We start from the raw sequence: 14,565 nt of genomic DNA, 5'->3' as shown, positions 1-14,565 counted from the left end.
CAGCATGACAATTTAGCTTTCCAGTAAGCAATAACAGCAAGAAGTACATGTGGGAAAAAAAAGTGAGATGAAATGATCTATGGGTAGCAAAATCCACAGATTCTCTTACCTTTATATATCTTTTCAGAATTACACAAGTGAAGTGTGAAGTAAGTATCGAGGAGTTGGTGGCCATTTCTATTAACAATGTTCCGGGCAGCTATATTCCGAAGATGTCTAAGACGACGCTAAAAAATAACCACAAAAAAAAGAGGGGCATTCAGCTTTTTCTTCTTATAAAATTTCCTGAAAGTTACAACTCAAAAATGAAACATAGTAAGTTGTCTTAGTCATTATTTGTTGAACCAGCAACCTTAACCCAATCACTTATTTATGCCTCAGCATTCTCTCTGTCAAATAGGAACTATGCCCACCCTATCTCAATTACATTACAAGGTGTCATTTTCATGTTGTGAGCATGAAATGACAATAAAAAATATTTTTGAAAAGTATAAATGTTATATAAGTACAATATATCTGTAGAACAGCATTAGTATTTCCTGGAACATGAACTAAATAATAATTTGCTTTTTTCCCCTCAGAAGGATGTCTATGGATATAAAAAGTCCATCTCATACCAACAGAAAATCAGCAGTTATTACATACATATGGCCCTGTTGCTAGTTCAGTCTAGAAGCCAGATCATCTGTACAACCAAGGAGAGAGGCTAAAGCAAAAAAATAAAAGCATTAACTCACTGGTCACTCCATCCAGCCAATAACCCAACTGCTAGGAGCTTAAATTAAATTCTCACTTGACCAGCAGTCCTAATCGGGCATCCTTCCAAACAATTTCTCAAAGTAGGGTGCATGAATTATTTGGAGTTACAGGTATTGGAAAGGCAAAAGCTCTTTAAGCAACAATAGAAATCAACAAAAATACAACATAACTTAAGGGACAGTCAACTCAAATCACAAAGAGAAAATGTTGGCAATGCTGAAATCTGAGCACATCAGATTCATTTCCAAAAGCTAGTTCCCTGTGTCAAATCATTATTTTCAGAGACTTAAAAATAGAAACTAAGTTCTGAGTTTTAAAATATGCTTAAAGCTCTCCCTTCAGGCTGAAAGGCAAACCATTCTACTGAGGTAAGTCCATCTTCAATTACATGTGTAGTCAACCAGAAAAGTACAGTTCTTTCTTTCTATGCACATACCAACCCAATCCTTTTTCCCAATCCAGAGATTAAGATTCTTTGAGAGAAAAGGTTATTGTCTAATAAATTTGTTTAATCCTCTAAGCATGAAAAGCCCCAAATGTATTTACAAAAAGTTCCTAGGGCTCATTCTACAAGACTTATTTTTCTACAATCTCCCAACGGTTTCCATTTCACACCCTGGATTACAGCAACTATTTCCTCCTATTATATATTTTTCATCAGTCAAGCTCTTAAATTGAAAGGAACCACTAATTGCCTATACGCAATAAATCACATTTATTTTGCTATAAGATTGCAATCTTGTCCTCTATTCAAAGACCTGAAAATATTACCCAAAGCCTCTAGCATAAAGTACAAACTTTCCAATATTATTTTCAAAGCCCTGTGCAATTCGAACTTTCCATATCCTATCCTACTCCCTACTAGATCTTCCAAATACCCACCCCCTAGTCACACATAAGGGCTTAAGGTTCCATGAATAAGATCATGCACGTACCTAGCTACATGCTTTTGCTAATGCTAGCGCCTCAATCTAGAAGACCATTCTCTTCAAGGAGAGCCTATTTCCACTTCAAAATTAAGGAGAGGAGATTCCTCCTTCCTGACTCTCTAACTGAAATCAGTTAATAAATAAGAACTTTGCTCCTACCTCTACTATACTACTTATTTCATTCAACCTGTATTACAGTTATTTTCCTTGTTAATCTAGAAAGAAAAGACTTGATGACAGAGACCACTACCATCACTATGTGCTGGCTTAAAAATTACTGCTTGGCTATCGCCCATGGGAACATAGGTTATCACCCATGGGAACATAACATTCTAACAATAAGCTTTCTGCTTCTGTACTCCCACTTGCACAACCTACCTGTGGGTTGACAGTTAGCAAATAGAAGAAAAATAGACTTTTGTGTTAAAACGGAATGAGGAATGGGATTTAGGGCTTAAAAACCCTGTACCTCTACATTTCGGAGCTGCTTAATTTGGGGTCTGTGTATCCCTGGCAGACCCAGCTGGCTGAATAAAGAGTGTGTTTCCTATAACTCACTGGTTTCTGGTGGTCCGTGTGTCTATCGGGGGCTGGCGGCCACAACAACGATACTAGCATTTATTAAATGCTTACTGTGTGCCAGCACTGTGCTAAACACTTAGTACATGTGCTCTTACTTAATCTTCATAATAATCCTAAAAGGTTACGATTACTCATTATCATTATTCATCTCTTTATCCCAACATTTCTAAGTAACCAAATACAAAGAAACAAAAAAGTAAATAATAAATGAGAGGGATATCTCAAAAGAATGAAGGAAAAAAGGCAGAAAGCAAGCAAAGGGAGTATACCTATACATGTAGGTATACATACACCTATATCTCCTATATCTATATATAGAGATAAGTTGGTCTTTACACTCCTCTATTGCTATAGAAGACAAAGCAATGCCTATTCTTCACCTCCAAAGTATAATTTTATGACAAATACAGGACAAGGGAACTGACTGCCTTACAAAGCAGTATGCAGGGCTTGGACAGAGATTAAACCTGTAATAAATGCACATAAATTGCTGAAGAGGTCTTTGCATTACATAGGAAGTTAGCACAACCGCCTCCAAGGCACCTTCTGACTCCAAGCTCTAAGATTCTAAAATCAGCAATGGCATGTACAAACACTCATCTGGGTGGATTCCCAATGTATCATTATTTCTATGCTTCCCACCACTGATGTGGATAAAACAGAACTGACCACATCAGGGCATTTTATAAGAAAGTTTACAAAAAAACAAAACCTCCTCCACAAATTAGCCAACTATACTTAAAGCACTGACCTTGGGTTGTATGACTTTTTGCCTTTTATTTACTTATTTTATTTACTTCAAAAGCATTAGAGTAAGTATTCTCATTACACCATGATTAAAAATACAAGGTACCCCCAGCAGCTGGAACAGACAAAGGAAATCAACTCTTTATGGGTAAATTACTGATGTAATCTTGGGGAAAGACAGAAAATGTCCATCCATATGAACCCTCTTGTGCCCTTTGTCTTGGCTTCTTCTTTAATAACATCCATTCCAATTTCATCATAAAGCTGCTTTTTAAAAATGCTGAACTGTAATAAAATGGAGTTAAATTAATAATAATGTGCCAATTTTTTCTTAGTTGTGACAAATGTACAATGGTAATATAAGATATTAACATTAAGGAAAATGAATGAAGAGAATTCTCTGTTATCTTTGCAACTTTTCTGTAAATCTAAAATTATTCCAAAATAGTTTATGTTTTAAAGTTACTACCTTTTTCAGAGTTAATAGAAGTGGAAGTGGTGCCAATAAAACAACATTTCACAAGCATTTCTTAGAAATATAACTCTTCTCATCCATTCCCACCCATTCACCTCTTCCTTCAGTCTCTCACCTCCTTCTCCTCTTCTTCCCCCAAGATTTAATGCAATTAAAAAGAAACACAGGCAGGTTAAGCCAGAAATTCAGAAAAATGATTATCTATGAAGTAAGAACAGGTTGGTGGGAACAGAGATAAAAACAAGATTTCTCTGATATTTATGTAGTTTTGACTTCTGTACCATATGTTTTACATACTCAAAAAAAGTTAAATAAATAAGAAAAAGTTTAAATCAATAAAACCTAATCCAAAATAGCAATACAAAAAATCACTACAAATTTTAAGATATTATCCACCTTCACCCAAACTGTTACCCTATGATCAAAGGAAGTATTAAAGAAATCAGCGTGACCTTAAGGATCCTTTCTGGTTCTCAGTTCTCCAGATCTACACTTGACCGAAACAGAATGTAATTATACCTAACATGCAAATATAGATAGTTCCAGATGTTTGTCTACCTTCCCCAATTAGAATATAAGTTCTATGAGGGAAGAGACTTAATTTTATTCATAGTTGTATCTTCAAAATCTAGATGAGTACCTAGCAAATAGATGGCACACAATAAATGTTTAATTGAATTAATAAATCTCCAGTGAATTAATCCAGTCAAGAAGGTCCTTATATAACACAGGCCTTGCAATAGTCCTGAGTGGCCTGGAACCCTTAGTGGATTCTGACATTCATCCACCAGATGATGGGAGAAAACATCACTTCAACCTAAGAATGGACCTAGGAACTAATGTCCTAGGGTATACAATCTAATGGTACTTCATGGCCTGGTGTCACCATCTAGCATAAATACACTGCTTTAGACTTGTCTAAGCAGACTTAAATATCAGATTATCTCTTCAAAAGGCCCATCTAAAGACAGTTAATATCAAATCTATCTTTATGATCAAAATTGGCTCAAATGTCTCAGAAGAGTAAAAATACTGAATAACTGAATTACACAGACTTTAGGATTACTCTTTAAGATAACATTCCATGCAGTTTTCTTCACCAACAATTTCTTCAAACTTTCTTAAATGCTCCACACTTTCAGCTACAAAATGCTCTCAGTGTATCATTCTATAAAAGTAGCTTTCACATCCAAGTAGTGCACTAATAATACCTATCCCCAAAACTAAAGCTAAATAGATTTTTACTTTTAAGTTGGAATTAACATAACTTTAAAATATTTAAAACACAACCTATAAAACATTCTATATAGAGGTTAAAAACATTCACTAACATATAAAATTAAAACCTCCTATTCAGCTTTGGAGGATTGAAAGATGTACTTAAAGCACAACTCTGATATGTTGGCAGTAGGCAAAAACAGTATGACCCTAAATTCCTTAACTATTTAACAACTCTTTCAAGAATAAATTCTAAAACAAGACTTACGTGGCATGGATTATCGATTTGAAACATTTGCCTTAGTAAAAAAATATATATATGAATTACTCATTAGTATGATTGTAAACTGGTGCCTCTAAAGAACCAAAAATGGTTGTTTTTATTAATAGTACTACTGTTCTTAGAAAACTGCTTTAAAACCTAACAGCAGTCTTAATAAAAATTTTGTTTTGTTTTTGTACTTTTTGTTTGTTTTGTCTTGCCCAGCACTCATATGTTTAAAAACAAACCCAGATTCTCCTTTGTAAGACCACTCAACCCTACTATCAATGTCTACTTCACACAGAACTCCCTCCAACTCCAAGGATGTTCACGTGACTCAGAACAGGCTAATCAGCATACTCCATCCCCCAACCATAACATATGATTCACTCAGGGTCCACAAAAAACCAAGAACCTGTATTAAATTCTTGAGAGTTCTTTTTTTTTCCTATGGGCCCTGAACCTGGAAGGACTAGGCATGCTATTGGACATCTTTTTATCACAGTGAAACCTGAGAATGAAACCACCAAGAAGAGAACAAAATCAAGAGATGCCAACAGAATTTATGTTTCTGGATCAAATCATACCTAAAATGACAACTATAATTACAAACACTGTAATAGAGTAAAATGCTCCACCTCTCTCTGACTTCATCTTGTTCATGCCTGCTTTATTTCCATGGCCTTCAGGCTAATAGATTCTAATCATTAGAGGAATTCTGCTTGTGGCTTGAGTTTTACAAAGACAGCGTCTCCCATCTCCCCTTCTCTTGAAAGAAAAGAAGCCTGAACTTTGTACTTGGATAAGACAGATCTGAGGAACAACCAGGCCTACCATCTTCTCAGTTGGAACCTTCTCGATCAATAAATCTTTCCTTATTCCAAACTCTGATGTTTTGAGTTTTGGCCTTTGGAACCATCAAGCACGAGGACTTCAGACCAGTAACAACACCAGCCCAGTCCCTATAAAACTGTCAAAGGTAACAACTAGGGAGAAGACTTATATTATAATTGTTTATTAAGAATTTATCCCATAACAGGTTAGTAGATGAAGAGTAAGAACATTCTAATTTAGTGGCAAGGTACAAAAAAATGTTTCATTTTCTTTAACATCCCTATATTTTGGAAAATGATCATTTCTGTTGGGTCAATTAATTTTGTTGATACAATTTTGAACCTCAACATGGACGACAGCAAGGCTTAAAAAATGGTCAAATCACACCCCAGAACTAAAAGGAATCCAAAGCTATTTTTAGTAGTGAAATATGCCACTGGGGTCCTATATTCTCCCAAGTTTTACCTTTCCCTTGCAGGCATCTAAAATTTTCTAGCTTCTGAGGTATAACAACAACAAAAGACAACTGAGGTGTCTAATCTTTTTCCTTATCACTGCTGGAAAGTGATTTGGGGAGGCTGATGGCCAACAGAAGAAGAAATAGCTATCATTCACCCTCCCTTCTCTGTACTCCTTGCTTAAAAAATAAAACTACCATGGTTCTTAAATATAATTACTCCACAAATCCCCACCATCACCAAACTAAACAATCATCCCAAACACACCTTTTATGACCCCTAAGGCCACAGTGAGTTATCTTCAAAACAAATTTTGAGTCTAATTTACTTAATCTACAAGAGTCATTAGAAATCAATAATATAATCAATCATCTATAGCCCAAAAGAAGCAAAAGAAAAGAGGCAAAAGTCAGGCCATAGAAAAAGAAATGGAAGTACAATAAACATAAGAAAAGATGTACAGTTAACCCTTGAACCATGGAAAGGGTTAGGGGCACCCACACATCCTACCCCTGGTGCAGTGGAAAATCCACGTATAACTTTTGACACTCCAAAAACTTAACTACTAGTAGCCTACTGCTGACCAGAAGCCTTATAGATAATATAACCAGTTGACTAACACATCTTTTGTATGTTATATATATTATATGTTGCATTCTTACAATAATGTAGGCTAGAGAAAACAAAATGTTATTATGAAAATCATAAGGAAGAGAACATACATTTACAATACTATATTAGATTTACCGATACCATAAGTTTACACCATCTGTTTACCAGCCGAATCATCTGTCTATAACTATATCAATACTGTCTTATATGATACAAAACACTGAAGATGTCATACATATTACTAACACTAGACATCAAAAATGAAAAGATAATGTGAAACGGAAATTCAATTTATTTACAAGTATAACAATTCACACATTAATAATGAAAAAGCAGCAATATGACTGCCTAGTGTAATCGATACAATTGCTTTATGGTAGTAAGGAAATCTCCAAAAATTTTTCCAATGTATTTATTGAAAAAAATCCACATATAAGTGGACCCGCACAGTTCAAATCTGTGTTGTTCAAGGGTCAACTGTATAATCACACTCATAATTAAAGATATACACACCAAAACAGACATTCTGCCTTGTGGTAGACTGCAGTTTCCAAAGAATGGCCACATCAATAAATACATCCCATTCCACGTGCTCTCTTACAATGTGAGGTTGCCACTCCTCCATTACGAAGTGGGGTCTATGTTCCCTCCCCCTTAAATTTGGGCAGGCCTATGACTATGGCAGGAATGATGCTATGTGATTTCTAAAGCTAAATCATAAAATCACCCAGTCCTCTTATAGGATTCTGTTTCTTGGAATACAGTCAACCTACTGTGAGGATGCCAAGCAGCCAGATGGAAAGGGCTGCGTGGGTGTTCTCCACAGCCCCAGCTGAGATCTCAGCTAAAACCAGACATATGACCATTTCAGCACCCAGCCTTTGAGAAGCCAGATATGGCATCACGTAAAGCACAGGCAAGTTGCTCCCACCAAGCCCAAACCAAACTGCATATTTGTGAGCAAAATAAATAATGATGTTTTAAAGCCACTAAATTTTTGTTTGTTATTCAACAATAGAAAATGAAGGGCCCTCTCTGATTAAAAGAGTCAAACTATTTTATTCTCTGTCAGGCTTGATATAAGTACAGAAAACAATGTTGGGGGATATAAAATGGTCCAATTTGAAGGGGGAGAATTTTAAACTGCATATAATATTTAACCAAGCAATTCCACAAGTTACAAAATGTGTGCAAGTATGTTTATTCTGATATTGACTATAAAAGCAAAAACTAACCACTCTAACTGTGGTACATTCATACAGTGGAAAACCATATAACCATTAAAAAAACAAAGTGCCAATTTAGAATATAAAACAAAAAAGCAAGAAATTTTAAATGTTCATTTATAGAAATATCACCATATATCTTGATTAATGTAGATCAAGGGTTGGCCAACTTTTTCTGTAAAGGGTCAAAGAGTAAATATTTTAAGCTTTTCAGGGTATATCCAGTCTCTGCCTATTCTTGAGGTTGATTTGTTTGTTTGCTTAACAATGTAAAAACCTTTCTTAGCTCATCAGTTGTTACAAAAAACAGTGATTATTGGCCATAGTCTGTTAACCCCTAATGTAGATAATCACAGATATTATGAGATAATTTTTTAAGTGGCATTTGGTTTGGAAATGTAGTCAAACTTCTGGACATCTCCCTGCTTTCCTAGTCTTTTGTTTTCAGGTCAGGCATTTATTCTTAGTCTGGGACCAGGCAAAATGGCATAGAAGCATTCAGGCCAAGGTTGTTTCAGGTAAACTCAGATTACTGGTACTTTGGTATACCTTTTTGAGGGACAACAAAAGCAAACCTGGGAGAAAATTAAATTTTCACAGAAGGTAAAAATGTTGAATTACTCAATCAAAAATTTAAGCTTAATAAATTAGGTCAATCTTTCAAAATATATATATATACACAAAAGCCCCTTCTATATTATAGCACTATCAATCACCCGTTTTTTCTAATCTTTTGAAACCACCTGAAAGACTTACCGTGAAAAGTATTGAAAGAACACAAAAGTTCTTTAAAACTAGCACTTGATCCCCTGGCTATAAGCAAATGGTGCCAACAGCCAATGTAACAGATTTACACAAACAATCTACCATCTCTAATCTCTCATAAAATACTTTATAACACCTATCCCCCTACTAGCTTTCTCTGACACAAATTACACAATCTTGGAACTAAAGCCTTTATTTTGACATTAACTCTGCTCTCAAATCAGTCCTAGAATTTAATTCAGTCATTTACTAAACACTACTAAATTATAAAGCAGACTTCTCCACAGGAAAAAAAAATTCTCTAAACTTTCTACTTTTCTTATATATTTTGGCTCAGGGTTTTTTGGGTTTGTTTGTTTTTTTTTTTATCCAAACCTGCCTTTTCTTCTCCAAGTTTCCTCTGAGTAGTATTGCTCTAAGGAAGCAGTCCATTGTAGTGATAGATCCAGTACTATCCTCTGCATGTGTTTCTCATCCTCCCTCTCTTGGTTCCCTTCTCTTTTCTATTTTATCATGCTGGTATTTCCTTCAGACTGCTAGGAATTATATGTAATCTTACTAAAATACTGGAGTTTGTGCACACAAAAAGGTCAATTTGAGGCAAATATATATATATATATAAATATATCCAGCAGCATACTTTCAATGAGCGTTTATTATAGCACTGTTATTTTGGAACTATAAGGCCAAAAAAAGAAAGACATAGAATCATGCAGGATGACCTGACTGATAAAAATTGGAAGACAGAAGAGAGTTATCAGTAGTCCAAGTGTTAAGAGTAATGTCATGCCTATAATTAGCGTCAAAATAATTGGGTGAGAGAGAACAAGGAGGTAGGTGTACAGACAGAATAAGACCTGCCATGAGGTGACAGTTATTGAAGCTGGGTAACAGGTACCTGAGAGTTCATCATATCCCTCCCTGAGTTTGTTATGTGCTGATGAGTACTACTCTTAGTCTACACAAAAAAAGTAAGGCTACAGCAGGCATACCCTGCTGTAGCCTGTACGTATATATAGGTTGCATATAAATACTACACCATTTTATATAAGGGACTTGAGCATCTGAGGATGGTGGTATTGGGGGATCCTGGAACCAATCTCCCACAACTATATACATTTTAATATACATACTTCATTATTCATTGAAATGTCCATAATAAAAAAAAAATGTTTTAAAGTAATATGAATAGGAACAGAAGGAAAAATAAGACCATATAGGAGCCTGGAGAAAAAGTGGACTTAATGGGGGCTAAATAGATAATGAATATGGTTGAGAATGAAGAGAAGACTGATAAAAGAGATAAAGGAGTCAAAGGACCCCTAAGGAAATAAGAACTAATCAATAAAGATGTTAGGGCAATAGAGTAGCCATTGGAAAAAGGAAGAAATGAAACAAAAATACGTAGGAAACATACCCTGTACTTATATCAAATTCTAGATGGCTTAAAGATATTTAAATGTAAATAATTAAAGCATAAAAGTACTAAAAGAAACCATGAAGAATTATTTTATTACCTCAAAGATCTAAGAATGACATAAAACTCAGAAGTTATTAAAGAAAAAAATTAATAAATTTTACCACACAAAATGTTTTTAAATTATGCATGGCAAAAACTATCCTATGCAATGTCAAAGGAAAAAAACTAAGAAAAAAATGTCACATAATAGAGACATTAAAACATAAAGAGTTCCTAGAGATCAATAAAAAAATGTTCAACAATCCAATAGGAAAAAAATGGCAAAGAATATTAACAGATAATCCACAGAAACAGAAATACAAATAGTGCTCAAACATGAAAAGATTCTCAACCTCACTCCTAAGAGAAATGCAAATTAAAACTAAAGTTGACATAAACTAAAGTCTGAACATATTCAGAGGCAAGGTAGTGCCAAATCAGGCGCTTTGCTGAAAAGAGTATAACTGTTTACCTGTACAGATGGCAATCTGGAAATATCTACCAAAATTACAAACACACATATTCTTTGACTCAGAAATTCCACTTATGCATCTGTGTTAAAAATATACTTGCAGATATGCAATACACTTGTTTATATTACAGTATAATACATTTGTTTACATTAGCAAAAAACTTGAAATAAGTTAAATGTCTATCAATAGGGGACTAGCTAAATTATGGTATATCCTACGGTGGAATGGCCTTAAAGAGTAAATGATGTGGCAGCCCTTTGAGACTGATATGGTACAATCTGTAAGACATACTATTTGTTTTTTAAAAAAGTAAAAAGTTTATAAGTCAGTACATTTTACAAGTTATTTGTGTTTCATAGGGGAAAAAGAATATAATTATGTAATTATTAGAGATGCATAAAATATAATTGCCTCAAGGAAGGGAAAATGGGTATTTTGGGCAGAAAGTGGTATGGAGACTGACTCTTCACTGTATCCCTTATGTAACTTGAAAATGTTCCACACGAATATATTATCTATTTTTAAAAATAAAACTAATTTATATTTTTAAAGAACAGATGGTAACCAACCTTTAAGCAGGGGCATCTGTGATGGTCATTACTAGAATCACTGTGACATAGTGGTAAGACCTTAAACTAGAGTAAATAATCCTGAACTCCAGAGTGGTTCCATCACTCACTAGTGAGCAAATCACTTAACTTTCTCTGAGCCTGTTTCCCCTTCCATAAAATGGAGATATTTCCTGCATGCCTGTTGGTTATTTTAGGATGAAATGAAATAATAGATATACAAGCTCTCTGAAAAATTGTAAAGGACTTTATAAAGTATTAACAGAAATAGAGATGTCAAGAAAGGATGTGGTTATCAGGGTAAGATGATGAATTGGTTTAGGCATTTCTAATTTGAAGAGAAAAGACAGATTTAGAATTCATTTATCTAAATAGAGGTGATAAAATCACAAGAGATAACAGATTCCCAGAGGACATACATTCAATAAATAGAATTATAGAACTGCAGGATTGGAAAAGTTCCTGAAGGTCACTGAAGCCTTTGCTTTTCAGTATTTCCCGGGAACTTGTTGGAAATAGACTCTTGGGTCCTCCACAGACCTACTCAATCAGAATCTATATTTTAACAAGATTCCCTAAGTAATTTGTATGTACATTTTAAGTTTAAAAAGCACTAATCTAAACCATTTTACTCACTTTTCAGATACTAAAATTGAGGCCCTAAGTAAAAGGACTTATCCATGTTCACACTGTTAGTACATAGCAAAATCAAGATCTGGACCCAGGCCTGATATCCTGGACTGTGTATGTACATGCGTCTACACCATGTAACGGCTTCTCAGGTACCCTATTTCAAAACCTTTGAGACATCTTTGCCTGGCCGATGTCCCTTATCCCAACCCCATTTCTAATTGGCCATCTAGCCAATCAATTCTTTCTTCACAATATCTCTGGCATATGTGTCTTCTTTACCATATACCTCATTCATTGCCCTAAAACTCCTTCTGCTCTTTATACTATGAAAAACTAGCTTCCTTCTCCTATGGATGTATCAACTTTCTCTTGTGCAAACAAGAGCTCAAGACATTAAATGTTAACATACTGATTTCAGGCAGAATCTATGTTTGAAACCCACCAAAACAAGCAAACTACAATTTAGTAAATCTAACTCAAAATCTTCATGTCTTCGTTTCCATTATTTCAATAAAATTAAAAGCCCTGGCTCCATAGAGTAGTGGTTAGCAAGTCTGCTTTACAGAGGATCCTGGGTTCACACCTCAAGTAGAGCCACGGACCATACCTCAGGTGGGGCAGGCCCTGGGTGAGCCAGGCCCTGGGTGCAAGCCAGGCCCCGGATGCATGCTGGGTGCATGCCATGAGCACGTGGGAGGAGACATCCCGCCTTCAGAGATTCAGTTCTTACAGGGAGATGGCAACATCCATAGGTCAGAAGTGAAAGCGGGGGCGGGGAGGAGGTGGGAGGGGGGGCCCGGGGATTAATTAAAAAAAAAAAAAAGCCCTGGTCTCTGTCCCATTTCCACTTCTGCACCAAGAAGTTTTGATTTTTTTTTTTTAGAGCAAATAATATGGGAAGACTTTTACAGATGCTCAGCCACAAGAGGAATAGAAAGACAGAACAAGCCACCCACAACATGGACACTAACTTGTGTGCAACAGTCTGTACATGTACTCTACAGCACTAGGGTAAGCAGTTCTAGAGACTCCCTCGTACAAACTGAGTTCAACTAAATCAACCTGAAAAAACAAAGGGTGCTTCAGCTCCAAATCAGATGTTTATTTCATTATCTCACTGAAACCCAGTTCTGCTATTTCACTTGAGAAATAGCCTAAGCTTTAACCTAAACTTTAGATACTTCATCTGTAAAATGGAGCTAGTAACAGTTTCTGTCTCACAGAGTTGTAATGAGGAGTTAATGGAGTAACTGTGGAGTGTTGGCACATATGATAGTTCAATAACAAAATTATTATTATCAATCTCCTTAAAGTTTCCTCAGTCTTTAGTGATCAGTTTATCTGTAGCTTCAAAATCTACCCACCTAACTCAAGCTATACAAGTTTGTGAAGCTAGAAACAAAGATGAAATGGAAATCTATTTTAAATCCAACAAATAAACAGAATAAGAAGATGGGAAAGACTCTGAATTTAGAACCAGAAGAGTGGAGTTTGAACCCAGTCTCCTCCATGTTCTTTTCTGGGCCTTGACTTGCTCACCTATAAAATGGGAATGATGGTTCTAACTACTGTGGCTAAAAATACTATGAGAATGGTTTTAAAGAGATTAGCTACTAAAAACACAAGGCAGCATGGTGAAAGATAAAAAGATAAGAATGGGAAATTTGTTCATGGACAATTGCCAATGGTGTGTGACAATGAGCCATGAATCTTGTCTGGAGGAAAATCTAGCAGCAAATGATAATTCTGAAGTTGGAGTAAAATGAATACCTACAATTAAGTAGACAAACACCGAATTGTTCATGACTCAGCTTCAGAATCTCCACTTGGAGACAATCTTCCTGACCTCTCTGCCCACCCACTACCCTGAAACAAGTTGATCTTCGGATAATTTTAAAATAGCTGAGTTTGAATGATATCAAAAATGAAGCTAATAGACAATTAAGAAATTCTGCAGTTGTAGTGTCCCCATCTGATAATCAGACTGATGTCTTTTGATAGAAATGTATGAATATAAAAGTAAAACAGTCACTCCAGAGCACCTGTACAACTGTTATTTTTATATTTATTTTAAATACCTTCCATATAAAATAAACTCCATTAAGTCAATTCATGAAAACAAGCCTGAAATACCTACTATATATACAATTCTATAATGGGACCAACTCTACCATGTAATGAATATAGTCCTGTAAAATGTTCTAGACCTATACAGAGTACTCCATAGCCTACCTTACTTTCTGATCTATTTTCAGAACAAAAAATTAGAAAATCTTCTTCATATTGCTGCTTCCCATATATACTTAGAAATTAACATTTCAGAGGATGAAAGCAACACCAATTTTCTCAATGCCATTATTGTATTCATTAAAGTAGTCAAAGTTAAAAAACAGTTTTTTCATAATCTTAAATAAAATTATTTTCATTTTGCATTTTTATAAATTTAGTTTTCCTTTCTTATTAAAAAAATGACTGGAATTGTAACAGGAAATAATTCAAGTGGATTAGAAAAAACAAGACATACAATTTCTAATCCTGTGCCTAACATAATTCAAACAAGGTAC

The 14,565-nt window shown here is 35.1% G+C and overlaps 1 protein-coding gene across 2 annotated transcripts in view; it reads right to left on the bottom strand.

Moving 5' to 3' along the window:
• UVRAG (UV radiation resistance associated) overlaps window positions 1-14,565 on the bottom strand; it is a 253,876-nt gene that overhangs the window by 230,693 nt on the left and 8,618 nt on the right. For both annotated transcript variants that reach the window (XM_006926633.3, XM_025042682.1), the window contains exon 2: window positions 110-227. In XM_006926633.3, coding sequence (XP_006926695.1) covers window positions 110-227 — 118 coding nt within the window. The remainder of the gene's footprint in view (window positions 1-109; window positions 228-14,565) is intronic.

The sequence above is a fragment of the Pteropus alecto genome, unplaced genomic scaffold, assembly GCF_000325575.1.
Source record: "Pteropus alecto unplaced genomic scaffold, ASM32557v1 scaffold7, whole genome shotgun sequence".
NCBI lineage: Eukaryota > Metazoa > Chordata > Mammalia > Chiroptera > Pteropodidae > Pteropus > Pteropus alecto.
This window is presented reverse-complemented; position numbering and strand designations above follow the sequence as displayed.